The sequence below is a fragment of the Moesziomyces antarcticus genome, assembly GCF_000747765.1.
Source record: "Moesziomyces antarcticus DNA, scaffold: scaffold_v10017, strain JCM 10317, whole genome shotgun sequence".
Taxonomy (NCBI): Eukaryota; Fungi; Basidiomycota; class Ustilaginomycetes; order Ustilaginales; family Ustilaginaceae; genus Moesziomyces; species Moesziomyces antarcticus.
The window spans coordinates 64,559-89,659 of record NW_014638993.1 but is presented as its reverse complement, the minus strand read 5'-3'; the positions used below and the strand labels follow the sequence as shown (position 1 = coordinate 89,659).

Here is a 25,101-nt window from a genome sequence, read left to right as displayed (position 1 = left end):
TGCAGGGAGGGCGTCGTTATCGAGCTGGCCCTCGGGATGGTGTCGACTTGTGCATGGCTGCCGAATGCAAGCAAGTGCAGGCCGAGGATCGCAGTTAGGGGTGGGGACAGCGTGGGTGGGTGGTTGGACTTCAAAATGCTAGCCTTGCGCAGAACAAGGCTTTGTCGAGGGCGTAGTCATGGTGGTCGTGGCGCAGGTCCTAATCGGCGTGCGGTGTTGCTCGACATGATGAACTCGTAGTCGCTAGTAGGTGGTCGAGAGGTCGATGATGGTGGTGGCAACGCAAGTGGAAGATGCGGGATGGTGGCCGAGCAAACAGTGGGATTGGGGAAAGCGCAACGGCATTCTCTGTGTAGGCCCCCGACAAAAAGACGAGGGGGGAACCGGTCCGAAGCCGTCCGGAGTTGGTCGGGATGATGTGCTTGCAGACCTCGCCGACACGCCCGTCCTTCCATCCCCCCTCCTTCTTCCCCTCTTTCTTCTTTGTTACCACCTCTTTCGCTATATTCCCATCGGATGAGTCTGAGTTAGCGATGGGAGAAAGGCGGTGTAAGCTATCCGAGAAGCCGAGTCAAGGCGGGAATGGGCGTGAAATGGCGAAACGAGGGCGGTGCGGATCTTTCCATGCGGGGCAGCCGGAGCGGCGCGGAAATCAAGGCCGGCTCGAGAACGGTGCGGAGGAATTGAAGCTGGACCAAGCGGTCGTCTCGGTCAAAGAGTGTCGTTCTTCCGTCCGACCATCCGAGCTTTCTCCCCCCCTACCGGAGGCGTCGGTCCACCTCCGCCGATGCCAGCTGCCGTCCAAGCGTTGGATGATGCATGGTCATGCTACCCTCCCTCGGCCTTATGCTCTATGATTTTTTTTTGGCAGACATGTGACAGCGACAGAAAAATCGGCCTTTCACAGCCCTCTCTCACCGCGCCACAGAAAAGCTTCCGAATTCACCCGCACCACCTCCAAGCCAGCACCCATACGTCATCCCACCACCTCCATATACCAAACGGCAAGACAATTGTGTGCATGTGTGAAGGGGATGGAAAGCATGGAGGGATGCAGAGTGAGAGTGGGAGAGGACTGGTCGGTCGCAAAAAACGCCGATCCGTCAAGTTCGTCCAGGATGCAGTCACGCTGCACGGAAAGGTCGCCGGTGAGCTCGGTTTTTATTTTTTGTTCCGTCAGGCACACCCAACAACCAACGACCAACGACCAAGCACGGAGCTTGCGTTTGTAGGTTGCCGCAAAAGTCTCTCCGCAGTCTCTCCATTCCACCGACGGTGTTCGGCACACATGGCAACTCGGAAAACCATGCTCCTCGCCCAGCTCCACCGAGATTCGTCCGCCAACAAAGTGCGCTCGGAGCCAGTTCGGTCGTCGAGTTTCCGCCCCAGCGTTGGTCCATCTTCCGAGGTTTTTTGATCGGCACCGGCGACTTTCGATTGGGTTCATGCACCACCTCGTGGGACCAAAGATTCCCGGCGGCATTCTTGTCCACGGCAATCTTACTGCAAGACGAGCTGGATATACTCGACGATGCGCTCAATGTACGACGAGGGCAGTGCATGAAGCGCGACAAAGTCCGAGGCGACTTGAAGCCAGTTTTGCGAACGATTCACCGCGAGCGGGAGAGGCGGCTGGTCGTCGGCAACGTCAATGTGGAGAAGGACATCGTGGTTGCCATCCTGCGTGCTTTGGTCGGGCGTCTCGGTGTTGCGCGACAGCGTTCGTTGGATCTCGGCGGCTTTGCGTGCTTCCGCTTCGGCTTCGCTGATGGATAGTGGGGCACCGAGCATCTTGCTGTCCTCCTCGGCGCGCGCGGCGTGGCGAGAGTAGATGCGCACTAGACCGTCGCTACAACCCACCACGATATCATTCGATGCGGGCAACACCGCGACCGCCCATACGGACACAACGGGTACGGGGATGGTGTGCAGGAGCCGCGAGCTGACGGGATCCCAAATGCGGAACGTGCCGTCTTCACCACTGCTCACCAGTCGCAATCCTGCCGCGTCTTGGTACCTTGCCAGGCCGTACACGAGGCTGGTGTGTCCACGAAGCACGCGTACCGCTTCGCCACCATTGCCAGGGGTGGGACTGCGACGCGCGTCGAGCGACCAGATGCGCACCGTGCCGTCGTTGGACGAAGACGCAAACACGCTCTCGTCCGGAAAGAGCACGGGGTCTGCACTGCCAGCATCGTCGGTGGGTGGAAGTGGGGGTAGCAGTAGAAGCGAGCGTACGACGTCGGTGTGGCCGGCATACACGGTGTGCAGCTGGTCTCCGTGGAAGAGCCTTATGAACAGATCGGCGGATGCGGTGAGGTATTTTCCTGGTTGGGTGGCTGTGGGTGGCTCGATGATCTCGACGCCCCACACTGCCTGCTCGTGGGTGCGCAGCACCCACTTGCACGCCCACTTTGCACCGTCCCACATCCATACGCGCGCCGTCTTGTCCCAACTCCCCGAGATGAACACCGGCTCATCGTGTGTGGTGGATTTGAGAACAGCGACGTTGTCCCAGTGGTCGGTGAGCAGCTGCAGCGGTTTGTCCGGGCGTAGCGGGTCGAAGCAGCGAATTTGCGCGTCCAGACTGCCCGTCAGCACTTGACCGCGTGGAAGGCCAGCGGAGGTGCTGGGTGGGATGAACTCGACCGCGCTGCAGAATCGGTGGCCTTGAAACGTTGCGTCCTTGCTAAAGGCTGCGTTGGGTGACTGCTCGCGCGACCACAGCACGGCAGTTTCATCGCGCGACCCAGACAGCAACGCCTCGCGACCAGAGAGCGCATCGAGCGTCGGCGCCACACACCGCACCTACAGTTTCCCCCCCCCCCCAAAGCAAAGGTTGCAGGGTGAGCACGAGGATGCAGTGGACCGCGGGGGAGACAGGAGGGAGGTACTCACGTCGGAAGTGTGAGCGCGCAGCACATGCGTCAGTTGAAAGTTGTCGTCGTCCGAGGCGGTGCCAGCGGGGGGTCCAGATGATGAGGACGACATGCTGGCTAGGGTATCAGTGACGGTCGAGAGGCAAGGATGAAGGGAGGGAAAGCGTGTGTGCAAGAGTGGGCGGAGTTGGACCCTGAAATTGCCTCCACATGTGGGGTGAAAGCCGCGCGAGAAGATGCAGCTTTTTTGGGGGGGTGTTAGAGCGGCGTTGGACGAGACCAACACCCGCACGCGCAACGAGAGCGCGTTGGAAAGCGTTGGAATTGGGCGCGCGCGCGCGTCGCGGGAGAGAGAGGAGCAGCGCGTAAAGAGCCGCGTGCCAACCCGCGCGTCTTGACAGCCAAAATTCTGCGCCTCGGCCGCTGCTCTCTGGCGAGAGAGAAGTGCAACACGGCAGCAGCTGCTCAGCCAACTCACAACGGGAGCCCAACTGAAGCCCAACCTGAGAGCGCGCGGCGCGTCTGGAATGAACGCTCTCTCGCTCTGAGTCGAGCGTGGAGAAATAGTGCATCGCGCGCGGCGTAGATCCTGCTCTTCCCTCTTTCCTCCACCATCCATCCCTCAGCAAGCGCTTTTCCTTCCACACCCACCCACCATCAACGACACAACCATGCTGGAGGCACGTCTGCGCGAGGCTGTACTCCTCAAAAAGGTGCTCGATGCCGTGCGCGAGCTCATCACCGATGCCAACTTTGAATGCTCCGAGGACGGCATCCGTCTCCAGGCGATGGACAACTCGCACGTGGCGCTGTCGGCGATAGAGCTTCGCACCGACTGTTTCGAGGAGTTCCGATGCGATCGACCCATGTCGATCGGCGTGTCGCTCGCGTCGCTGGGCAAGATCCTCAAGGGCGCGAACAACGACGACGTGCTGTCGCTCAAGAAGTCCGACGACGGTGACACGCTGCAGATGACGTTCGAGTCGCCCAAGTCCGACCGCGTCGGCGAGTTCGAGATGAAGCTCATGGACATCGACTCGGAGCACCTCGGCATCCCGGACACCCAGTACGATGCAGTCGTCAAGATGTCCTCCGGCGAGTTTGGCCGCATTTGTCGCGATCTCGCCAACATCGGAGAGAGCGTCAAGATCGAGGTCTCCAAGGAGGGCGTCTCGTTCTCGGCAGAGGGTGAGATTGGTGCGGCTAGGATGACGCTCAAGCAGGGCTCGGCCAGTGCTGCGCTGGACGAGGACGATGATGACGAGGACGTCAAGCCGGCCAAGAAGAAGCGCAAGCAGGATGGCCCAAGCACCGGTGGTCAGGTCCCCGTCAAGATCGAGATGCAACAGGCAGTCAACCTCACCTTCTCGCTCAAGTACCTCAGCAACTTTGCCAAGGCCGCCCCGCTCGCCGACGAGGTGCAGCTGCATATGAGCAACGAAGTTCCCCTCCTCGTAAGTCGTTCCTCCCTCCAACCCTTGAAAAGTTGACAATGGCTGACCTTGTTGTTAACGGCGGGACAGTGTGAATTCGGCTTCGAAAACGGATACGTGCGATTCTACCTTGCACCCAAGCTGTCCGAGGACGACGACTAGATCTTTCGTGTCCGTGTGGGTTTTTTTCAATTTCATGTTTTGTGTCGGTTATGTGCGGTCGGGGTTGGGGTTGCGATCGACGACCGAGATTGCCAGCAGCCGGGGCTTTTGGTTGTGTTGGATGAACTTGGGCTGTGTTTCGTCGTTGGATTCGGTGGGACGGTTGTTGCGTGCAGGGAAGAGTTCTTCGAGTTTGTCTGCTGCCAACAGGCCCAGCACCGCAAACACTATTTCCCCCCGAGCGAAGGAATCAAAGTCGGGACGTTAGTTTGGGGTTCAAAGTGAGGCCAAGGGAAAGGGGGGTTGGGGGCTTACTGGCGCCACAAGTCCAGAAGACGAGTTTGGTGTTGTACGGCAGAGCGCGGTAGCTTGCGTATACCGAACCTTCTTTTCCGCCCCGCTTAGTCTCGGGTGGCGATTGTGTGGGTGGTGGTGGTGGGGGCGATCGACGCGGAGGCGGGGGTGCGTCTTTTTGCAGCACCGGTTGGGAGGCGGATGTGGGTGCCGATGTGCGCGGTCGCAAAAGCCGCGCTGAAGTGGTGGTGATAGTGCGAGACCGCGCGAATGCCTGCGAGAGTTGTGTCCGATTCATCGTGCCCGAAGAATGAGGTCAAGGTGATGGAGGAAAGGTGGAGCGATGCAAATATTTGGGAGACTCGCTTTTGGCCGGGACTCGGGGGAATTTCTCCACCATCCCAACTCCATTCCCCACGATCGCAGGCATGCTCACTCCGAATGCGCAAGTTATGATATTGAATGGATCTAAGCAAGGGCGGCATTCCACTCCCCCACCACCCTCTGCTTCACCTCGTCCACACCCTCACTCTCGTCTCCAAGCTCCGTGAACTTAGCATAAGTCTCCGCAACGAGCTCGGCAATCCGCGCACCGAGCATACGCTGCACCTCGGGGTCTTCGATCCACGTGCGCACCTTGGCCGCTTTTTCGGGCAGAATGCTGGCGATACACGTGTCGAAGGCGTCCCTGGTCGAGGCGTACTTGGACTCTTGCGCCGTGTTTGTGTGATGGTCGATGTACACGCGCAGGGGGAGAACGATCGCCCCAGCCCACAAAGATGCCGTACGCGAAATGAGCTCGTGCAATCGTGTCGAGACGGCGTCTGTGCTGCGCTGCATATCCGTACCCTCTTCCTTGGAATCCTTGGTCGGGTATAGAAGGCTGGTGGTGTTGGTCCACAGCGTGTTGATCGCCGTGACGAGCGATGACGTATCCACCATGGATCGTGTCGCCTCGCTGTCTGAGGCGGTAGCGGGGTTTTGGCTTAGCACGAGGTCGGCCGACACCCCCGCTTCGCGCAGGATCTCGCACTGGCGCAGCTCGAACAACCACCCATCCTCCTTCTCCCCCCCTCGCTTGCCCAACGCTGCTGCACCTTTGCCGATGCTCAGCAGACATGCGTCGATGCCGGCACTGGCGATGCGACAGAAGGCGCGCGGAGAGAGGTGTGCTTGGAGGTGGAAGAGCACCTCGAGCAGCGTCCGCACCGGCGTATAGTACGTACTCGCCAGTGCAGGCGGCATGGTGAACAGCGCCACCTTGTGCACCGCACTCGACGTCGATGCGCGCGATGCCGCCAACGCTGCATCCAACAACCCTGCGCCAGACTTTCCGCGCTGATGTCGCCCTCCCACTCGCGAAGAGGAGCGGTAGGCGAGAATACGCGCGGGAAAGTCGAGTTCGCCTTCGTCCGCGTCGGGCGTAAAGTGGGCAATGTCCGAAACGACCACCTGGTGGGCGCGTGCCGAGAGCCGCGATTGGACTTCGTCTACCAAGGCTTGCATGCCGCGCGACCATGCCGCATCCTCCTCGTTGTGGATTGCGTCCGAGACGACCGATGCTGTATCGGCGAGCACGACCAGATCGTGCTCCTTGGCGAGTCGCGGCCGCAGACGCGACGCCACCGTCTCGGTGAGCTCGCCGAGATACGCGGTCAACTCCGCATCATGGCGTGCAGGCTGGTTGGTGGCGGTGTCGGTGCCAAAGAAGCGCTGGTAGAGGCGGTGCTCGGCGCGCACGATGTGGGCGAGCAGCTGCGTGGCCGTGCGTGCGAGCGGCACAACGCCCGCGCCCGGTTGGCTGGCGGCGTTGGCTTCCGCCTCGGCGATCCGCTGCGCGAGCAGGCGCGCCAGCAGCGGACGGCGCGTGTGGTACCATGCGGCGCGACACTCTTGCAGCAGCGACTCGAATTCGGCTGCCGTCGAGGCGGTGGGTGTATCGGCGGTGCTCGCCGCGCGCTTGGCCAGCTCAAAGATGAGCGGGCGCAGCTTGGTGACCATCTGCTCGGCATCTGCAAACAGGATCTGCGACGTTTCCTTGCTGATCACCGACTGGGGCGGTTGCGTGATCTCGCGCGCTTTGCCCTTGACATCGGTGTCGGATGAGGCGTGGGTGCGCGACGATGCGAGCTGCTTGAGTCGCTGTGCAGTATGCTCTGCATGCGCCTTGATATCGCGCACGACCGCCATCTTTGCGAGCGTCGCCGCCCGCGTGACGCACTGTGCATAGCGCATGCGATAGAGCTGTGCATCCCTGTACGTCCGCGCCGGTTGCTGGTTGAGAAAGAGCAGCGCCATTTCGAGCTGGTCCATGAGCTCGAGGAACGCGCTCGAGTACACGATGCCGGCGTCGGGCGAGCTGAGCATGTTGGTAGCATACGGCAGCAGCGTAAAGAAGCTCAGGCGCGAAGCGATGTCTTCGGCGAGCGTGTCGAGGTGCGTGTGCGAGTCGAGCAGCGCCTGCGCCTGTTCGCGGATGCCGCGCGACGAGTCGTGCACAAACGCCGACCCCGCACGCAGCTCGGCGACGTTGATCTGGCATGCGTCGAGGTGGGCGAGGAGCGAGTCGGCGATCGACGTGGTGTGGGCGATGTGCGTGAGTGCGTGGATGTGCGACGAGTGCGTCGAGGAGCTGACCGAGTCCGACAGCTGCGTGTACCACGCGAGGAAGCTCTGTGCGGATACGAGCGGTGCCGATGCGTCCGGAAGCGCGATGGGCTCGGAGGCTGTCGAGGGAAGCAGCGGCGCATCGACCACATCTGCCGATGGAGTGGATGTCTCAACGTTGCTCGAAGATGCTTGTTGTTGCTGCTGCTGCTGCTGCTGCGACTGCGACTGCGACTGCTTGTAGTCGGACGAACTGCGGTGAAGCCATTCTGCGAGACGATTCACCGAGGCACGCTGCGATGAGGAGAGCGGCGCCTTTGTGTTGGACCACTGGTCGAGCTGCAGCGGCCTTGTTGTCGGTGCCGCTGTCATGGTGGTGGTGGTGGTGGTGGTGGTGGTGCGAGTGGAAGAGGGAAGCGGCACACGAGTGGACCCTGAACATGCGGTCTTCCCGCCGTCGCTTGGAGGTGTGCATGACTAATGCTGACAATTTCGAGTTGCGGGGGGGCTGCACAGGCCATTTGGTTTGGAGAGGGCGAAGCACAGCCGGACTGCCTTGGAAAGTGGAGTTGCGCAAATCGCCTGGAAATCGCGCTGTTCGAATAATCGCCGCCAAATCGAGACGGATCGGAGCGGCGCTGCTGTGCTGTGCTGTGCACTGCTGAGCCATCCACGGCTGCCCATCCCACCACCACCACCACCACCATCCGCGCCCATCCCTATCATCAACAGCAATGACAGACTCAAGGCCCGTCGTCGTCGACAACGGCACCGGCTTTGTCAAGGTCGGCTATGCCGGCTCCAACTTTCCCGAGCATGTGTTTCCGTCGATCGTCGGACGACCCATCCTGCGTTCCGAAGAGCGCGACGCCATCTCGAGCAACACCGGCACGCAGATCAAGGACATCATGGTGGGCACCGAGGCAGAGGAGCTGCGCAACTACCTCCAGATCAACCAGCCCATGGAACACGGCATCGTCAAGGATTTCGGCGACATGCGCCACGTGTGGAACTACACTTTCGACGAAAAGCTGCGCATCGACCCGCAGGGGCGCAAGATCCTGCTCACCGAGCCGCCCATGAATCCCAAGAAGAACCGCGAGGAGATGTGCCAGATCATGTTTGAAGAGTACGGCTTCGACGGCGTCTATGTCGCCATCCAGGCCGTGCTGACGCTCTATGCCCAGGGTCTTCAGACGGGTGTGGTGGTCGACTCGGGCGACGGTGTGACGCACGTCGTGCCCGTGTTCGAAGGATTTGCACTGCCCCACCTCACCAAGCGGCTGGATGTGGCGGGTCGCGATGTGACGCGCTACCTGATCAAGCTGCTCCTCATGCGCGGATACGCGTTCAACCGCACCGCCGATTTCGACACGGTGCGTCAGATCAAGGAAAAGCTGTGCTACGTCAGCTACGACCTCGACCTGGACAAGAAGCTCGCCGAAGAGACAACAACGCTCGTCGAGCAGTACACGCTGCCGGACGGCCGCATCATCAAAGTCGGCTCCGAACGCTTCGAGGCGCCCGAGTGCATGTTCCAACCGCATCTGGTGGATGTCGAGCAGGCGGGCGTTGCCGAGCTCCTCTTCAACACCATCCAGTCCGCCGCGGTCGACACGCGCGCCGAGCTGTACAAGCACATTGTGCTCTCGGGCGGATCATCCATGTATCCGGGTCTGCCCAGCCGTCTGGAAAAGGAGATGAAGCAGCTCTACCTCACGCGCGTGCTCAACAACGACGGCGCGCGCTTGAAGAACTTCAAGATCCGAATCGAGGATCCGCCGCGCAGAAAGCACATGGTCTTCCTGGGCGGCGCCGTGCTCGCCGACATCATGAAGAACAGGGAGAGCTTCTGGATCTCGCGTGCAGAGTGGTACGAACAGGGCAAGGCGTGCCTCGACCGTCTGGGCCGTCATTCTTGATCCATCCCTTCACCGTTAGATATCGCACCGTTGCTTGCCGTGCAAAATGACAATATGAGCCGTACAAAACGGACGAGTGCATGTTGTGTGCGTACAGTAGAAGCGCGTCCGGGCAGATTTGCAGCCGCAAAGGGCGAGTGCTGCTCCACATTCGTGATTTTGAGAGGGACCCCTGCATTCAAAGCCCACGCATCCGTCTTTCCTCCGCTCCACCATCACACCTCACTGCATTCTTTACTGCCACGCAACCTTTGGCTCTGTGGGACGCAACGATGGCGCAGGCACAACCGCTGCAGGGCGTATCGATACCGCGCTACGAGACACGCACGAGCACCGCCTCGTCGTACACGGTCTACGCCGTGGTGGTGCAGCTGCCCGTTCGCTCCTGGACCGTGTACCGGCGCTACTCGGAGTTCGTGCGGCTCGACAAGAATCTCGCTGCCAGCGCCTCTTCGTCCGGCGAGCCGGGTGGCGCAGGCAAACCGGCACCCCGTCCATTGCCACCGCGAGAACGCGCGCGAGAGTGGAAGAAGACGTTTTCGGGTTTCCTGTCGTTTGCCTCGGTCGATGCGGTGCAAGACGACGAGATGTGGCTCAAGCAGCGCATGCACGATCTCGAGCTGTATCTCAAGGATATTGTCATGGATGCGGATGCAAGCTGGCGTGAGTCCGACGCGTTCAAGTCGTTCATCGAGTGGCCGGTGAACGTCAAGATGGTCACCTCTTCCACCTCGCCCCGCAAACCCACCCCTACCACAAACTCGGCGCCGCGTACAGCGTCCATGCCGGGGGCTCTTGCGGGTACACGTACACTTGGCCAAGCAGCGGCGGATGCACCGCGTCCACCTGCGCGGGAGACAGACACCACACGGCCGCTCAACAATACACAGCTGTTCCAGTCGCAAACCGACGCCATGGACCAGCAGGACGAGCAGCTGCTCAACCTCGCCGCCATCCTGCGTCGACAGCGCCAAATGGGCGAGGCGATCAATCAGGAACTCGGCGAACAGACCGAGCTGCTGGGCCAGTTGGATACCGAGGTGGAGTCGACACAGACGAAACTCAGCAAGGCGGACGCAAAGATGGATCGATTCGATGGAGGTGCTGCCAAACGCAAGGCGGGCATCGGGCGCAAGTTCTAGTCTCCCAAAACCCACGATCGAAGACGTATACCCTGTTCGACATGGCAAGGAGGGGGGTTTAGGAGGGTCGCGGGTTGCGCGAGCGAAAGTCTTTGTTCATCTCGTCCATGGTGCACCACTTTACGCCTTCGTGCGTGTTGATCCAGTCGATAAAGCGTTCGTGCATGGCAAGCACCTGTGGCCTTCCCGACACATCCGGATGCACCGTAATCTACTCCCAAACTCGCCAAAGTCAGCATGCGATGTTTGTACTGGTGGGGTTGGCGTTGGGGACTTACGGGGAAGACGAAATCTTCTTCGTTGTCGTAGAGCCACTGGAACATGTCCATCCACATCTGCTCGATGTCCCTCGGATTGACCCATCCATGGCTGTTGGGTGATTTCTTGATAAACATCATGGGTGGAAGGTCATCGACATACCAGTTGGCGGGGATTTCGACGAGTCCCGTGACGTCTCCCCTCTGCAAGGGTTTCATCCAGGTCTCTGGCTTGTTTGCGTAGTCGATCTTGGTCCATTGATCGCCGGTCCTGAGCCAGTAGCATTGGCTGTCGTGGTGCATCATGGAATGGTCGTACTCGATCCCATAGCTCAGCAGCAACTCTGCGCCCTCTGCGGAAGTTTCCCACCACGGCGCCACGCTTCCCGTAGGCGATTTGCCCACAAACTCGGTCAACTGCTTGAACGTCTTTTCGAGGATCGCCTTTTGCTGGTCGAGCGACATGGCGGTGGGGTTTTCGTGCGAGTATCCGTGCAGCCCGATTTCGTGACCCGCATCGACAATCGCTCGACACTCGGTGGGGAACGACTCGAGCGTGTGGCCGGGGATGAACCACGTCGCTCGAATGTCCTTCTTGGCAAAGAGGCGGAGCATGCGGGGGACGCCCACTTCGGCAGCAAAGATGCCGCGAGAAATGTCCGAGGGCGAATCTTCGCCGCCGTACGAGCCGAGCCAGCCCGCAACGGCGTCAATGTCCACCCCGTACGATACGAGCACGCGTTTAGCTGGCATGGAGAATAACAAAAGAGCGAAGAGGAAGATGGTGGTCGCTAAGAGCGGGGTATAGGGTGCGGGAGAGGCTGATAAGGTCCGGCTGCCGCTGCTGAGCAAAGATACGCCCCCAAGCCGAGCTTGAGCCACATGACTGGCATTGATAGCGAAGCTGCTTTGTGCCACGGTGCACGGTGCACGGTGGAGGCCGTGCGGCCGTTTAGATTGCCGAGCTCGCCGATGCTTCCCCGCTCTCTCGTTTTCGACCTAACATTGCTTGCTTTCAAAAAAACGTAACGGCCGGATCAACGGATGCACAGTCGGGCCGCGGCTGGTTTGGATGTGATCTGTGCGGGAAGAGAGCGGCGAGTTTGCGGCTGTGGATCGTGAAAAACCTCCACCGATTGAATCACGAATTGTGCCAAGGTGCCGCGCTTCATCTCTTCCTTCCCACCACCGTGTATAAAGCAGACTCGATGGCCTTCGTTCCCATCGGCAGCACCTTGCGCATCCTCACAACAGCACGCCGTCTGCCTCTACATTCCATCCTCCCATCCACATCACACGTAAGTTTGCGCGACAGCATACAAAGGGAGACGCCGTTGGAGTGATGAGGACATTTCTACTTCATGTGAACAATCCAACACCGAGAAGGTCATCAGCCTTACACTGTGCGGAGCTACTAGATTAACCAGACTCTGACCAACGGCGTCCCCTTTCCATAAAGCTGGAGAGTGAAGCTCGAACTGACACGTCTCTGCATCCTAGACTTTGTTTAAGCCGACTCGAATCAGCGCCTGTCGATCCGTCTATACCTCGCACACGCCAGACCCAGCCGCACTCGCATCGCAACTCAGCAGCATGGCGTCTACATCGCGCACACCCGCGCCCGAGCCGACGCTGTACATCGACGGCAAGTGGACGCACGCCAAGGCGGGCCACACGCGCCCCATCATCAATCCGTACGACAATTCGACCATCTGCGTGATCGACGAGGCGGGCAGCGACGATGCGCTCGCCGCCATCCACTCTGCCGTCAACTTCTTCCGCACCTCGGACTGGCCGCATCAGACGTGCACCGAGCGCACGCCGCTGCTGACGCGCGTCGCCGAGCTGCTGCAGCGCGACAAGGAGATCCTCGCCGAGATCGAAACAAAGGACACGGGCAAGACGCTCGAGGAGAGCCGCGTGGACGTCGACGACGTCACCAACGTCTTTCGCTTCTACGCGCAAGAGGCCAACAAGCTCGACACGCCCAAGCGCATCGTGTCGGACGTCATCCCCGACACGGTGGAGAGCACCACGAGCCACGTGCCCGTGGGCGTGTGCGTGCTGATTGCGCCGTGGAACTATCCGCTGCTGCAGATCTGCTGGAAGGTGGCACCGGCACTCGCCACGGGCAATGCGGTGATCATCAAGCCGAGCGAGGTGACGCCGCTGTCGACCGTGCACTTTGTCAAGCTGCTCGTCGAGGCGGGCGCGCCCGTGGGGTCGGTGCAGCTGCTCACGGCGGGGGGTGCGGGCGTGGGACCCACGCTGACCGAGCATCCGGACGTCGACCTCGTCTCGTTCACCGGTGGACTGGATACGGGGCGTCGCATCATTGCGTCGTGCGCGGGTACGGTGAAGCGGTGCACGGTGGAGCTGGGAGGTAAGAACCCGAACGTGGTGTTTGGCGACTGCGATCTGGACTGGGCCATCGACACGGTGGTCACGGCGGTGTTCCTGCACTCGGGCCAGGTGTGCTCGTCGGGCGCGCGGCTGATCGTGGCAGAGTCGATTGCCGACAAACTTGTGGCCGGGGTGGTGGAGCGGGCCAAGCGCATCCAGATGGGCAACGGTATGGACCCCGCCAGCGAGACGGGACCGTTGGTGTCGGCGGCGCATCTGGCCAAGGTAGAGGCGTATGTGCAGCTGGGCGTGCAGGAGGGGGCCAAGCTGATGTGTGGCGGAGCTAAGCCCGATGCGAAGGCGCATCCGGAGCTCGCCAAGGGCTTCTTCTTTTGTCCGACCGTGCTGGACCACTGCCATCGCGACATGCGCATCGTGCAGGAGGAGACGTTCGGACCCATCCTCACCGTCGAGCGTTTCCGCGATGGCGACGAGGCCCACGCCATCCGCCTCGCCAACGACACCAAGTACGGCCTCGCGGGCGGTGTGCAGTCGGCCAACGTCGAGCGTGCACGTCGTGTGGCAAAGCAGCTGCGCCATGGCACTGTGTGGGTCAACACGTACGGATCGTATACCCCCGCAGCCGAGTGGGGCGGATTCGGGATGAGCGGCAACGGCCGCGAGCTGGGAAGCAAGGGCCTGGACGAGTACATCGAGACCAAGCACCAGTGGGTCGAGACGAACCCGGCCAAGCCTGGCTGGTTCAAGGGCCAGGGCAAGGCGCTCCAGCCTGCACAGCCGCCCAAGGCCAAGTTGTAACTTTTTTCGCCGTTGCCCCCCAATGCCCTCATGTATGATAGTAGTCGTGCTTCTGGATACCTTGCCGCACTGTATTGGATTCGATCTAACATTGTTCGAGTCGGCACACAGCAATGCGTGGGGAAGGCAAAGAGAGAGAGAGACAGAGAGAGTGGAGACATGCAGCTTGGAATCACGCGCGGAGAGAGACGAGTGCGATGAAACGCCCCTTTCGCAGCTGAGCCTCCACAGTTGGAAAGCAGCGAGAGCAGCGAGTGTCTCACAGCCTCTTTGGCTCAGGCACAGCCCTCTCCAATTCCCCCACCACCAACCACCACGATCATCACCGCCGCAAGTCTTCCACCATGCCCGCTGTGGCCGCGGCAAACAATGGCGCATCCACCTTTCTGTCCGCCAACCATCCGCTCAACCTGCGCAAGCAGGCGCAGCCCAAACTCGACTCGAGCTTCAGCGTAAAGACGTACATCGGTGCGGCGAATGCGCTCCTCGACAAGGCGCGTGCCTCGGACGCACAGGGGCAGATCGAAGTGGCCTTTGTCAACTACCTCAAGGCGGCGAATGTGGCCGCGTTCATCTCCAAGCACGACGACTGGCCCAAGATCCAGAAGGCGCGCGGATCGGTGTACCAGGCGTACAACGAGCTGATGAAGCAGGCGCCGGCGTTTATCGAGCGCACAAAGAGGCTCGAGTCGCAGCTCGCCGTGCGCGAGGAGACGAATGCCCAGCAGCTCGCACAGGCCGCAGAGGAGCAGGCGCAGAACGCCGCGAGACAGAGACAGGCCCAGCCGCCGGGCGATTCGGCGCTGCGCCATCCACCCACCAGACCCGCACAAGCATCGGACGAGGAAGACGACCATGCAATCCACGCGACAGACACCTCGCCTATCGATCAGCATGCCGAGGGAAGACGCACGGGTAGCTCGCTCGCAGACCGTCTCCAGGCCCTGCGCAATAGCGCCTCCACCGATCCCGCAGAGCTGCGCGACCGATCCCAGTCCAACGCATCATCCTCCGACACCGACTCGGCCTTTGCCACGCACAGCTTGCACCACGCGCTCGACGAGGCGAGCAACGCCTTCCCCGCCGTCCCCACCGCCTCGGAATTCAACGCCCACTATCCGTCCATCGACCAGCTCGAAAACGACAATGCCGCCGGCGGCTTCCCAGCGCCACCCTCGCATCCGGTCGGCAAGTCCAAACGCCCGCTTCCCGCTCCTCCCTCCACCAGCTCCAACGACCTCGCTCGCGAGTTCGCCCTCGCCCGCGACGTGCCCGAACCTTTTGACCGCGCCAGCCCGGCACCAACACCGCCGCAGCCGCCAAGCAGACAGTCTCGCGCTATCGACGGCCTCCCGCCGCACGACCCGCACCGCATAAGTCTGCACCAGCCTCCGTCCTCACCTGCACCCGCACCAGCACCAGCATCAGCACCAGCATCAGCATCAACCGCAGAGCCGCGCTCGCTCATCGTCGGCGCCAAGCCGCCACTGCCCATGAAGAATCACATCAGCGTCGAGGAGCTGTTCGGCTTCCTCCATCCGGGCTTCCAGGAGTTCACCGACGCACAGGGCAATCGCAAGATCGGCAAAAAGGTCGGCCTGGATGTGCTGCTGCTCGACGTGCGCAGTCGCGCCGAATTCGACGCCGGCCGCATCCTCGGCGGCAAGCTCGTCTGCATCGAACCCATCACGCTGCGCGACGGCATGAGCGCCGCCGACATCGAGGACAAGCTCGTGCTTTCGCCCCAGGAGGAACAGGCGGCGTTTGCGGCGCGAAATACGTTCGACCTCGTGGTGCTGTACGACCGCAACCTGCGCGCGCTGCGCGGTGCACACTCGCCCGACAAGATCCCGCAGGATCCCGCCGCACAGGCGAGGATGGATACGCTGGTGCGCGCGATCTATGAAAACGAGTTTGCAAAGACGCTCAAGCACCAGCCTGTGCTGCTCGTGGGCGGGTTCGAGAGGTGGGCGCAAAAGGCGGGCGACAAGCTGGTGCTTCGCAGTGCCGGGGCGAATGGGAACAGAAGCAGTGTCTCGTTCGAGCCGGGTACGCGATTCCCCACCGCGGATGATGCCGGTTCGAGGGGGTGGACGGCAGAACAGGTTGCGCAGCAGCAGGAGCTGAAGCGCGCGAGGAGACAGCAGCAGGTGGTGCCCGACCCAGCGCGCGGTATGCAGCCCGGAGGCGTGTACCCGAGCCGCAGCAGCAATGGCGGCTCGCCGTTTTCGATGGAGGGTGGGTTTGGTGGGCCGTCGTTGCCCGCACGCGCGTACAAGGCGCCCGGGGGGATTGCGTCGGGCGCACCGTCGTTCCCGCCCCCCGCGGCGCACCGCCCGCTGTCGCGCTCCAACTCGGCCACCGCGTTCGACTATCCGCAGCTCAAGCCCAGCGTCTCGGGGGGCATGTCGGCGTACGGCGGGATGGCGCCGCAACCGCCACCCATGGCCGCATCGTCCTCCTCGCCATCCGGCGCAGCAGCCAGCACACGCGACCGCCCCACGTCGGTACCCACTGCGCTCATCCCCGGCACAGGATCGGCGGGTGGTAACGATCCGTCCAAGAAGCAGGTCATGGCACCTGGGTATGCCGGGCACCTCACCACTGCATCGCGCGTCTATGCCAGCCCCACCAACGGCCGCAGCGCCGACGAGATCAAGATCGGCCTGACGGGACTCAAGAACCTCGGCAACTCGTGCTACATGAACTCGACCCTTCAGTGTCTTTCCGCCACGATCCCACTCGCGCGATTCCTGCTAGACGGATCGTATAAGCAGGCGATCAATCGGACGAACCCTTTGGGCACGCAAGGACAACTGGCTACGGCGTTGGCCGGGTTGGTGCATGTGATGTGGGGCGAAAAGTACGCGTTTGTCTCGCCAGTAACATTCCGCGAGGCCATGGCGAGGTTCGCGCCCAGTTTTCGCGGGTACGATCAGCACGACTCGCAGGAGTTCCTCGCGATTCTGCTGGACGGCCTGCACGAAGATTTGAACTATGTGGTGACAAGGCCTGCGGCGGTGGAGATGACGCCGGAGAGGGAGGCGGAGTTGGAGACGCTGCCGCAGCAGGTGGCGAGTGTCAAGGAGTGGGCGATCTACCGCATGCGCAACGACAGTCTGGTGGTCGACTGGTTCCAGGGCCAGTTTCGCAACAAGCTCACGTGCCTGACGTGCGGCAAGACGAGTACGACCTACGAGGCGTACACCTACCTCTCCTTGCCAGTGCCGCACGGGAGGGGAGTGGGCAAGGTCTCGCTCGAGCAGTGTCTGGATGCGTTTGTTAGGGAAGAGGTGTTGGATAAGGCGGATATGTGGAACTGCCCGCGCTGCAAGAAGCCGCGCAAAGCGACCAAGCGACTTTCGATCAGTCGGCTTCCGCAGATCCTGTTGATTCATCTCAAGAGGTTCTCGTTCAAAGGCCCCTTTACGGACAAGATCGATACCACGGTCACATTCCCTACGACCACACCGATGGATCTGACGAACTATATGCCTGCGCCTTTACCCCCCGGCGCTGCGGGTGGGCAAGTGGAGAGCGGCAGTCAACGCCCCCCGTACCGGTACGATCTCTATGCGGTGACGCACCACTTTGGAAGTTTGAATACGGGGCATTACACGGCGACGGTCAAGAGCAGTGGCGAGTGGTGGTACTGCGACGACTCGCGCATCGCCAGGGGCGATGATAGGCAGTTGCATACCAATTCGCCGTATGTGTTGTGGTTCAGGAGGAAGCAGTAGACAATGCCCAATGCACGTGCGCAAGAAGTGTGCGAACGAGTGTGGTCGATGCGGAGGATGATGGATCGTGTGGGGCACACAGCGTTGTTGCTGAGAGACTTGAGCGTAAGAGGTTGGGTTGGGTAGGCTTTGAATGCAACCAAAGGGCGGTGCGGACATGCGATCGCGCATGTTGTGGCAAGCTTGCATGTTCGTCCGTGCGCAAGCGGATGTCTTGAGCATCGTGACTGCATATCCTCCTCCGCCTCGCAACGTGAGACATCTGCAACCCAAAAGTCCAGGTCCGAGCCCACCCAGGCTTTGATGGGCACAGGCATCGATGCGCGCAGTGCGACGCTCACGCTCTCGGCACAACGGGGCGTCGCCAGTAACGATGTTGCCATGTCACGAGTGGCCGGCGGCTGGAACAACATCAAGTCCAAGTCCAAGTCAATAGAACGGTACCGGGATTAATGCCATTGATTATTACACTGACTCGGATGACGCTGAAGGCGTCTACTTCGACGTCCTTGCTACTTGTCAATGCCGGCGCCGCGCAGTCTGCACGCGCCGCTGCACTCTCTGCAAGGGCTGCGTGCCGCGGCGACAGGCTGGCTCTGCCGGGCAGGACGTGGGATGACGTGGCTGACGCTGCCAGCGCCATCCGGTGCGGTCGCGATGGGCCGCCTTCGCAAGCGACGGCCAGGGATCGACGCTACCTCGGTTGTTTGGGATGAGGAAGTGCGCCAAACGTCTGCAGGCACCGACTGCGTGAGCTGGCGACGGCTTGGCTCGTCGCTTGAATCCGTGAGGGCTGGTGCAGCTGCACTCTGAGCTGACACTGGCGTGGGTGGAGCCACATGATACCCGATCATAGAAGTGCGAAGGACGCGCCGTTCGTCATGACGAATTGTACCGCCATATGGAGCGACGAGCGCCTGCGCCCGCCCGAGCGCACCCTCGCTGCGTCGCACCAGCCGCACAGAGAACGATACCTCAGTGATCTTCAAAGGCAAGACGACCACCGCGTGGTCTCGGCAGGCCGACAGCGGCACCGTTGGCGTCATGTAGCGGATGGTCAAGGCTACGCGATGAGTCCTATTTTTAAGCGACATTGTCTGGAGAGCCGGTCGCTGCAATAGAGGACAGTGAAGACAGGGATGATAATGACGAGCAAGGGAAGAAGGACAAGAGTGACCATGGTTGTCGATGGCGCGCAGTGTGTGCTTGCCTTTATCTCCAATCCGGGTCGCATCGCCCATACGGCGTGGGCTTGTCAGACAGCATTGAGGCGCGCGCATTAGGCAGCGGACAAGCGCCTCGCTGAACGAACCGAGTGAAGCGCAACGTCTCGGCCAAGTGATGAGAATCGCGACACATGCTTGTGCCCACGGCTATGCGATCAGGCTGCATGGATCAAGCTTCGTATCGCCAATCCGGCCCCTCATGCAATCGGAAGATCTTTCTCTCTCTCCTCATGACAACCCATCGCGTGCATGTCCCCGGATCAGCACACACGCAGTCGCTGGCCGGCTGTCAAAACTCTAATCGAAGCTGGACCCTGCTTCGATTTTTTAGGCGAGGCCTCTCCTCCAGCCCAAGAGGGCCAAGGCACCGCACACGCGAGACAAAGGAGAGACTGTACGCCTGTGATCAGCCCACCGACACCGCTGTCGACTTATTGTTCCTTTGCAGGTCGCCTCCCCTTTGAACAGGGTCGGCGGCGCGAGGACTATCGTCGACATGGACCCGCTCGCTGCACTTCCACACACACAGCCCACCGCCTCTGCCGCCATGACGATGTGTCGGCCTCTAACTTAGCTGTTCCGCTCGCGATACCTGGCGCATATAAACCCCCTGCCCCCGCCGCATCGTAGCCCCCGCTCCCCGAACCATTCCATCAAGTGTCTTGCCTCGCACCCTTCCTCCGAGTCAACCCACATCCATATCCGCTCTTCCCAACGTCCACCATGCCCAGACAGACCCTCGTGACCAGGAACAAGAAGCCATGCCCTCATTGCACCTTTGTGATAACCCACATCCCGCAAGACCTCAGCTGGCACTTCGTGGTGGATCTCTACTGCGTGGCCGACCGCTCGCTGCTTCACTTTCAAATTCTGCGCGACATCTCGAAGCGCAACACTCCCGAGGGCGAGCACTTCATCCTCGTCAAGGTGAAGCATGGCGCTGCTCGCAAGGCGATCGAATCTGTGCTTCGTGAGCACCAAGCCGTCACCAGGACCGTCAGTAACGACGAGAGCGAGGCTCTGATCGAGCGCTCCACGGGCAACGACGACGATCTTTTCAGCCAGTATGGCATCGACCCTAGCTCGGGCATGGGCGAAACGTCATGCGCTGGTGCGCAAAGGTCTCTCCCAGCCCCTACCGTCGACCAGGAGGCAGTTAACTCACCCTGAAGGCGCTCGCGCCTCCAACAGCGCTGCGTTCAAGCGCTGTCACGCCGCATCTGAGGCGCCATTGTCTGTCGTCTCTCAACTCGTCCAATTCCAATCGCCTGAATCATGCACGAGTGTCAGTCGTGTTCGGCAGCGATCTTCACAGGCGATCAATTTGAACCACTGGTGGACCCGAACGGAATTGAGCCGGTCCTCGGAGTGGCTCAAGGAGGTGCGTGCCCCGCTTCTCGCCTTGGTCCATCTATATTCCTCCCGTTCACCTTCGCTTCGTCTCTCTTCCGTCCACTTGCTCTCCTGTCCCTCCCACCCCAACAAGCATGGCGCGCACCAATCCGGGCCGCCAAGCCAGGAACCGCGCTCGCAAAGCCGTCGCGGCTGCCGCCACAGCAGCTCGGGCGGAGATGCAGCGCCTCGACAGCGACAACAGCATCGTCAATCCGCTCTTCCAAGGCCACAACGATGATGCCAGCGACGCATTCGGCGCCAGCGACAACGACGAGGACGACCACGACGAGCAGCCAGAGTCTATGGCGGGGGTGGCGCCGTCCGGCTCCGCCGCCGCCCGCCGATCACGGGGCGGCTCGTGCCAGCGTCGAACTACAAGAGGAAGACACGGAACTGCTCAAGCAGGTGCCGCACAAGGTAGGTCGCTCTCCCTCGCCCCCTCCGCCGGCTCACGGCTCGTTCGGCAGCTGCTTTCGATCAAGATGCAGTTCGGTCTGATGCTGTGTCCAGTCTGCACGATCAAATGCTACAAGCAGAGGAGCAGCTGGATTACGCGCGTCAAGACCCACGAGCATTGGTCCTGGGCCCAGGCGGAAAGGCAGGCGGGCCAGTCCCACCACACCATCAGACCCTGGTCGGTAGGTCCTAACGCTGGTCGCAATGTAAATAAATAAATAATTATAAAAAAAGAAAGAAAAAAAGAGAGAGAGAGAGAGAGAGAGAGAGGAGATGGGGATGTATGAGAGAAGTGACGGAGCACCGTGCAGAGATTAGGGGCCGGTGACGCTGCAGGGTTCGGCGGCGCTCGAAGAACCGGCAGAAGCAGACATCAGAGGATCGGCAAAGGAATCGCGGACCGGCCCTCTTCTGGCGAAAAAGACTTGCGGTCGACGGTCGACCAGGACGGCGGCTTTCCTGTGAGCTGCTGGTCACGGAGTCGAAAGTTGATGCGATCGGCCACCAGCTCGCTCCACCAGCTCACGATTCGATTCTGCCTGTGCGGTCAGAGGTCTAAGCCTCGACTGACGGGCGCGCGTCGCCCTGCAGAGGTGCTCGAGCAGCTGGTCATTGCGGACGCTTCGCGCGACCAGCACAGACATGGTGAGCATCTGCAATCTGGCTGCCGAGTCGGGGGTGCCCGCCGGATTGCTGATGTCGCTGTAGTCCAGCGGAGTATCGAGGATCGACTGCATCGAGGGCCTCGTAGCCCAAAGTTCCGCTGAGCGCCCTTCACCGTCGCACCCTCCAACCAGAATCCGTAGCCCCCGCAGTGTGGCTTTGCGATTCTCAACGGCTACTTCTTGATCTGCCAAGTGGGATCTCTCTTGCTCTCGCAATCGTTGCTGTCCCGCGTGGAGGCTGACCCGCCGCACGGTCGGCTCGTCTTCGGACCTTCCGCCTGACTTGTTCGGTCGAGTGGATCTAGCCGCCAGTCCTCCGAGCGCGACTGTCCTCCGAATGAGCGCTGTTGAGTATGACAAACAGCAGCGTCAAGCTTTTTGAGCATGTGGCTGAGTGACAATTGCTGCTGCGAGAGCACAGTCAATGACCGTGTGACACAGGTGCTCACATTCGGCCTACTTGCACACCAGCAATCAAAGCAGAGGCTGTCGAGGAGCTTTATGCGATGGGAAGCGGTGGATCTGCATGCCGACACAACGCGGACTGCTTGATGAGTTAATTGACACACACTTTTTCCGCTGAACAGCGGCGCTTCAAGAGGATACTCTCGATCAGGAAGCTCCATCACGGGCTCGACGCTTCCGCCTCTGACGAATTGTCCTTCGTTGGCCGGCCGAGCGCGTGATTGGGCCGGGATCGACCGGCCTCTGAATTCGATTGACAGCTGTTGACGCGCGCACACCCACGCTCCTCACGGATCATGCCTGTGACACACGGATGGATGCTCTCTGATACTTCACGCCGAAGCGGTGCGGCATCGAGCAGTACGAACAATGAGAACCTAGCTCATGGGAATGACACGGCCTTGCTAACGTCAGGATGGTTTGAACGGGTGAGCTTTTGGCGTGTCTCGCGCGCATGGCACCCGCGACAAGATCAAAGCTGCGATTGAGCCGCTCAACGTTGGATCCGTGCGTCGTACTGTACGGATTCGAATAAGTTGGTGACTTTCACGACACCTGCGGGTAGGACGCTTTTCCGCATGCGATCGGGCTCCAATCGCGGGCGCGCTTGGAGTTCGACACTCTCTTGCCAGCAAGGTCCGCATGTGAGCGGCTCTTGATTCGCAACTCAACGCAGTGCGGGTAGACGCGATCCGCTTCTGGTTCGAACAAGCGTTGACGATCAGTGTTGGCCGACAGCGTGTTTCACACAAGCTCGTGTTAAAGGACCGCGATGAGAGACTGTGTCCGCCTTGCACTCTGGATCGGTGCGAACCACGCAGTGTCGAAGAAAACCGATGCCCAACGCTCATTCCGTCAGCGCTGAGGGCACTCCCAAGGCTGATGACACCCTGGTGCGAGTAGTCTGCTCACAGTACGATTGATTGCGCGCACGTCAGAGTGCGGGCTCGTGAAAATGTGCTGTTCCGCAGTCCATGTGCACCAGCGCTACGACACGGACGGTTCAAACACACACGCTGGCGCCATGCCGCGCTTCCCCGTTCAGGCTCATGTCTCTCCAGACCGCGCACAATTTCTACTCGCCATCAGAAGCGCGAACCACCTCAACACAGCCATCTCCACTTTGCCTTGCAAGCAACATGTATTTCGCGTTGATGGTGCCATCTAGAAATCGCCCAGATCGACGTTGACCGTGGCGGCAAAATTGGGGAGCGTGACGAACTTGTTTGTGATCTGGGGCGCCGGCTGCCTCTCCACGGGTGCGGTCGGGGTGGCCGTACCGGACGCAGCGGTGCTCGGGGCCAACTTCTGCTTCAACTTGGCGTCGGGTCGGGATCGATCCTTTGCGCGGTTCCTCTCGTGCACGGCGGCCAGCCTGGCCTCGAGGCTCTTTGCGCCGTCCGAGTCGGTGGTGCTGGGCGTAGCGCCGCCCATGACCGAGGCGGCCTGGGCGCGGATCTTCTTCTTGTGCTCGAGCACCTTCTTGATGTCCGCCTCGGTCAGCGGTGTGTCGAAGAATTTCTCGAGTTCGTCCGCTTTGGCAGCCACCGTGCTGGCGCGCGGGATCTTTTGCTTGTACGCCGGCAGCGTGAGCAGCCACCTCTCGCGTTCCGACTCGATAAACGGCGAGCGCGACAGATTCGACAGTCGGATCTCGCGCTCTTCACCCGCATGTTCAAAGGCGAGGTAGACGTTGCACCACCGCCCACTGCGGTCGTCCGAGAGGTCGTAGTACCTGCCGGGCTTCTCGTGCACGTCGGTCACCTGGTGGATGCGGTACACCTCTTCGGTGCCCTGTCCGTCCTCGCGCGCGCGTCTCCAGGCAAAACGGATAAACGCACCCGTCAGCACATCTTTCCAGCGCGGTGCGTACAGACGCTGCTCGATGCGCTCGCGGCTGATGCGCGCCGCATTGAGCTCGGCAAGGCTAGGCGGCTCGGAACTGCCTCCCTCGTCGGCGCGGCTGCGACGCGTGTCCTTGGGTCGGCGCGAGTACAGATCGTCATCGTCCGACGAGGCGTACGAGTCGTCGTCGGACGAACTTGCGTATCCGCGTCGCGAGCGCACCTTGTCCTCATCGTCCGAAACGCGAGACGTGGTGCCGGCCGCTTTCTCCTTGCGCCTCTTGCGCAGCTCGGACAGCTTGGCCGACTTGGCATCGGTCTGGCCCGGCATCTTCTTCGTGCGGCTCTTTGCAGCCGAAGCGGCGCCGCTGTACGCAAAGTCGCTATCGCCATCCGCATCCTCGTCTTCGCTCTCCGAGAGGTCCGAGTCGGAACCACCTCCTCCGCCACGAACCACACGGCGCTTGCTCTTGGTCTCGTGCTTGCGCGCCGCCTTCTTGGAGGCGCCTGCAGCTGCCTGCTGCGCTTTGACGAGGGCGGCGAGTTCGACCTTTTGCCTGCGCTGGTTGAGCTCGTCTCTGCGGCGCGCGAGGATGTCTTCGCGCTCGAGCTCGTTCATCGCCATGAGCTCCTCCATGTCGCGTGCGGATTTGTAGATGCCCTGGTACGGGTACGGGTTTGCGACCTCGTCGTCGGAGGAAGAGGCGCGTGGTCGGGCGCGGCGCGTGGGCGCAGCATCGTCGTCCGATCCGGGAGCATCGGCGTCCGAGCCCGAGCCCGACTCGTCGAGCAGGTCGAGCCGCCGCTTCTTGGCCAGCGACGATGTGCCGTGCGATGGTGAGCGCTTGTTGGCGCGCGGGCGGCTGCCTTCGTCCTCGGACGAGCCTGCGAGCGCGAGAAGCTCGTCGTCAAGTGCACCTGCCATTATTGCAGCGGTCTGATCGGAAGAGTCTAGGGTGAAGTAGGACGGATTGAGCGGAGTACAGCTATGTCCCAAGAAGCGATGTCGTAAAGGAGTGCAGCAGAGGTGATGTTTGACAGGGCTGATGAGCAGGCAGACGGGTCGAAAGGAGTGGATGACGCCAGGCAAGGGATGGTAGTGGTGAGAAAGCGCGATCAGACTCAGCGGAAAGTGTTGGAGATGTGCAGCGGGCAGCAGAGCTCTGTTCGCGGGTTCGCGTAGAGTTGGCTGCGCAGCGACTCCTCTGCGGCTCTCGGAAGACTGGCAGCCAACCGTTCTTCTCGCGCGAGTCAAGCACATTTCCGCCCGCTCGCCTGCCACCTTCAGAAATCAAAATCGACAAAATCGAAAAAAGCTCTTTTTCGCTGTCCATCGAAGACACTGGTGTGGACGCCCATAAAATTACAATTCGAAAAAATACCAAAAAAGAAAACATTTTTTTTTCCAAATGCCACGCTGTCTTGCTGTCATCCTCTGGTCGCACAGCATGA

The 25,101-nt window shown here is 61.0% G+C and overlaps 14 protein-coding genes across 14 annotated transcripts; 7 read left to right on the top strand and 7 right to left on the bottom strand.

The window, feature by feature from the left end:
• Positions 1 to 1,500: 1,500 nt before the first annotated feature.
• Positions 1,501 to 2,991, bottom strand: PAN0_017c5432 (WD40 repeat-containing protein; the record flags this gene model as incomplete). Its single annotated transcript, XM_014799007.1, has 2 exons — positions 1,501 to 2,808; positions 2,899 to 2,991. 2 exons carry the CDS (start codon positions 2,989 to 2,991, stop codon positions 1,501 to 1,503), a joined length of 1,401 nt encoding a protein of 466 aa, XP_014654493.1.
• Positions 2,992 to 3,550: 559 nt separating this feature from the next.
• Positions 3,551 to 4,474, top strand: PAN0_017d5431 (proliferating cell nuclear antigen; the record flags this gene model as incomplete). Its single annotated transcript, XM_014799006.1, has 2 exons — positions 3,551 to 4,333; positions 4,403 to 4,474. 2 exons carry the CDS (start codon positions 3,551 to 3,553, stop codon positions 4,472 to 4,474), a joined length of 855 nt encoding a protein of 284 aa, XP_014654492.1.
• A 48-nt stretch (positions 4,475 to 4,522) lies between these two features.
• Positions 4,523 to 5,066, bottom strand: PAN0_017c5430 (uncharacterized protein; the record flags this gene model as incomplete). Its single annotated transcript, XM_014799005.1, has 2 exons — positions 4,523 to 4,701; positions 4,790 to 5,066. The coding sequence occupies 2 exons, from the start codon at positions 5,064 to 5,066 to the stop codon at positions 4,523 to 4,525; spliced, it is 456 nt and encodes a 151-aa protein (XP_014654491.1).
• A 170-nt stretch (positions 5,067 to 5,236) lies between these two features.
• On the bottom strand, positions 5,237 to 7,747 carry PAN0_017c5429 (sec34-domain-containing protein; the record flags this gene model as incomplete). The annotated part of the gene is made up of 1 exon (XM_014799004.1): positions 5,237 to 7,747. One exon carries the CDS (start codon positions 7,745 to 7,747, stop codon positions 5,237 to 5,239), a length of 2,511 nt encoding a protein of 836 aa, XP_014654490.1.
• A 362-nt stretch (positions 7,748 to 8,109) lies between these two features.
• On the top strand, positions 8,110 to 9,297 carry PAN0_017d5428 (actin/actin-like protein; the record flags this gene model as incomplete). Its single annotated transcript, XM_014799003.1, has 1 exon — positions 8,110 to 9,297. The coding sequence occupies one exon, from the start codon at positions 8,110 to 8,112 to the stop codon at positions 9,295 to 9,297; it is 1,188 nt and encodes a 395-aa protein (XP_014654489.1).
• A 272-nt stretch (positions 9,298 to 9,569) lies between these two features.
• On the top strand, positions 9,570 to 10,439 carry PAN0_017d5427 (uncharacterized protein; the record flags this gene model as incomplete). Its single annotated transcript, XM_014799002.1, has 1 exon — positions 9,570 to 10,439. The coding sequence occupies one exon, from the start codon at positions 9,570 to 9,572 to the stop codon at positions 10,437 to 10,439; it is 870 nt and encodes a 289-aa protein (XP_014654488.1).
• Positions 10,440 to 10,497: 58 nt separating this feature from the next.
• On the bottom strand, positions 10,498 to 11,449 carry PAN0_017c5426 (polysaccharide deacetylase family protein; the record flags this gene model as incomplete). Its single annotated transcript, XM_014799001.1, has 2 exons — positions 10,498 to 10,614; positions 10,718 to 11,449. The coding sequence occupies 2 exons, from the start codon at positions 11,447 to 11,449 to the stop codon at positions 10,498 to 10,500; spliced, it is 849 nt and encodes a 282-aa protein (XP_014654487.1).
• Positions 11,450 to 12,289: 840 nt separating this feature from the next.
• On the top strand, positions 12,290 to 13,858 carry PAN0_017d5425 (betaine-aldehyde dehydrogenase; the record flags this gene model as incomplete). Its single annotated transcript, XM_014799000.1, has 1 exon — positions 12,290 to 13,858. One exon carries the CDS (start codon positions 12,290 to 12,292, stop codon positions 13,856 to 13,858), a length of 1,569 nt encoding a protein of 522 aa, XP_014654486.1.
• Positions 13,859 to 14,202: 344 nt separating this feature from the next.
• On the top strand, positions 14,203 to 18,051 carry PAN0_017d5424 (uncharacterized protein; the record flags this gene model as incomplete). The annotated part of the gene is made up of 2 exons (XM_014798999.1): positions 14,203 to 17,594; positions 17,880 to 18,051. 2 exons carry the CDS (start codon positions 14,203 to 14,205, stop codon positions 18,049 to 18,051), a joined length of 3,564 nt encoding a protein of 1,187 aa, XP_014654485.1.
• A 59-nt stretch (positions 18,052 to 18,110) lies between these two features.
• On the bottom strand, positions 18,111 to 18,839 carry PAN0_017c5423 (uncharacterized protein; the record flags this gene model as incomplete). The annotated part of the gene is made up of 1 exon (XM_014798998.1): positions 18,111 to 18,839. One exon carries the CDS (start codon positions 18,837 to 18,839, stop codon positions 18,111 to 18,113), a length of 729 nt encoding a protein of 242 aa, XP_014654484.1.
• A 708-nt stretch (positions 18,840 to 19,547) lies between these two features.
• On the top strand, positions 19,548 to 19,994 carry PAN0_017d5422 (uncharacterized protein; the record flags this gene model as incomplete). The annotated part of the gene is made up of 1 exon (XM_014798997.1): positions 19,548 to 19,994. One exon carries the CDS (start codon positions 19,548 to 19,550, stop codon positions 19,992 to 19,994), a length of 447 nt encoding a protein of 148 aa, XP_014654483.1.
• Positions 19,995 to 20,311: 317 nt separating this feature from the next.
• On the top strand, positions 20,312 to 20,893 carry PAN0_017d5421 (uncharacterized protein; the record flags this gene model as incomplete). Its single annotated transcript, XM_014798996.1, has 1 exon — positions 20,312 to 20,893. One exon carries the CDS (start codon positions 20,312 to 20,314, stop codon positions 20,891 to 20,893), a length of 582 nt encoding a protein of 193 aa, XP_014654482.1.
• Positions 20,894 to 20,989: 96 nt separating this feature from the next.
• PAN0_017c5420 (uncharacterized protein) lies at positions 20,990 to 21,412 on the bottom strand (the record flags this gene model as incomplete). The annotated part of the gene is made up of 2 exons (XM_014798995.1): positions 20,990 to 21,144; positions 21,247 to 21,412. The coding sequence occupies 2 exons, from the start codon at positions 21,410 to 21,412 to the stop codon at positions 20,990 to 20,992; spliced, it is 321 nt and encodes a 106-aa protein (XP_014654481.1).
• A 1,557-nt stretch (positions 21,413 to 22,969) lies between these two features.
• On the bottom strand, positions 22,970 to 24,574 carry PAN0_017c5419 (plus-3-domain-containing protein; the record flags this gene model as incomplete). The annotated part of the gene is made up of 1 exon (XM_014798994.1): positions 22,970 to 24,574. One exon carries the CDS (start codon positions 24,572 to 24,574, stop codon positions 22,970 to 22,972), a length of 1,605 nt encoding a protein of 534 aa, XP_014654480.1.
• Positions 24,575 to 25,101: the final 527 nt, after the last annotated feature.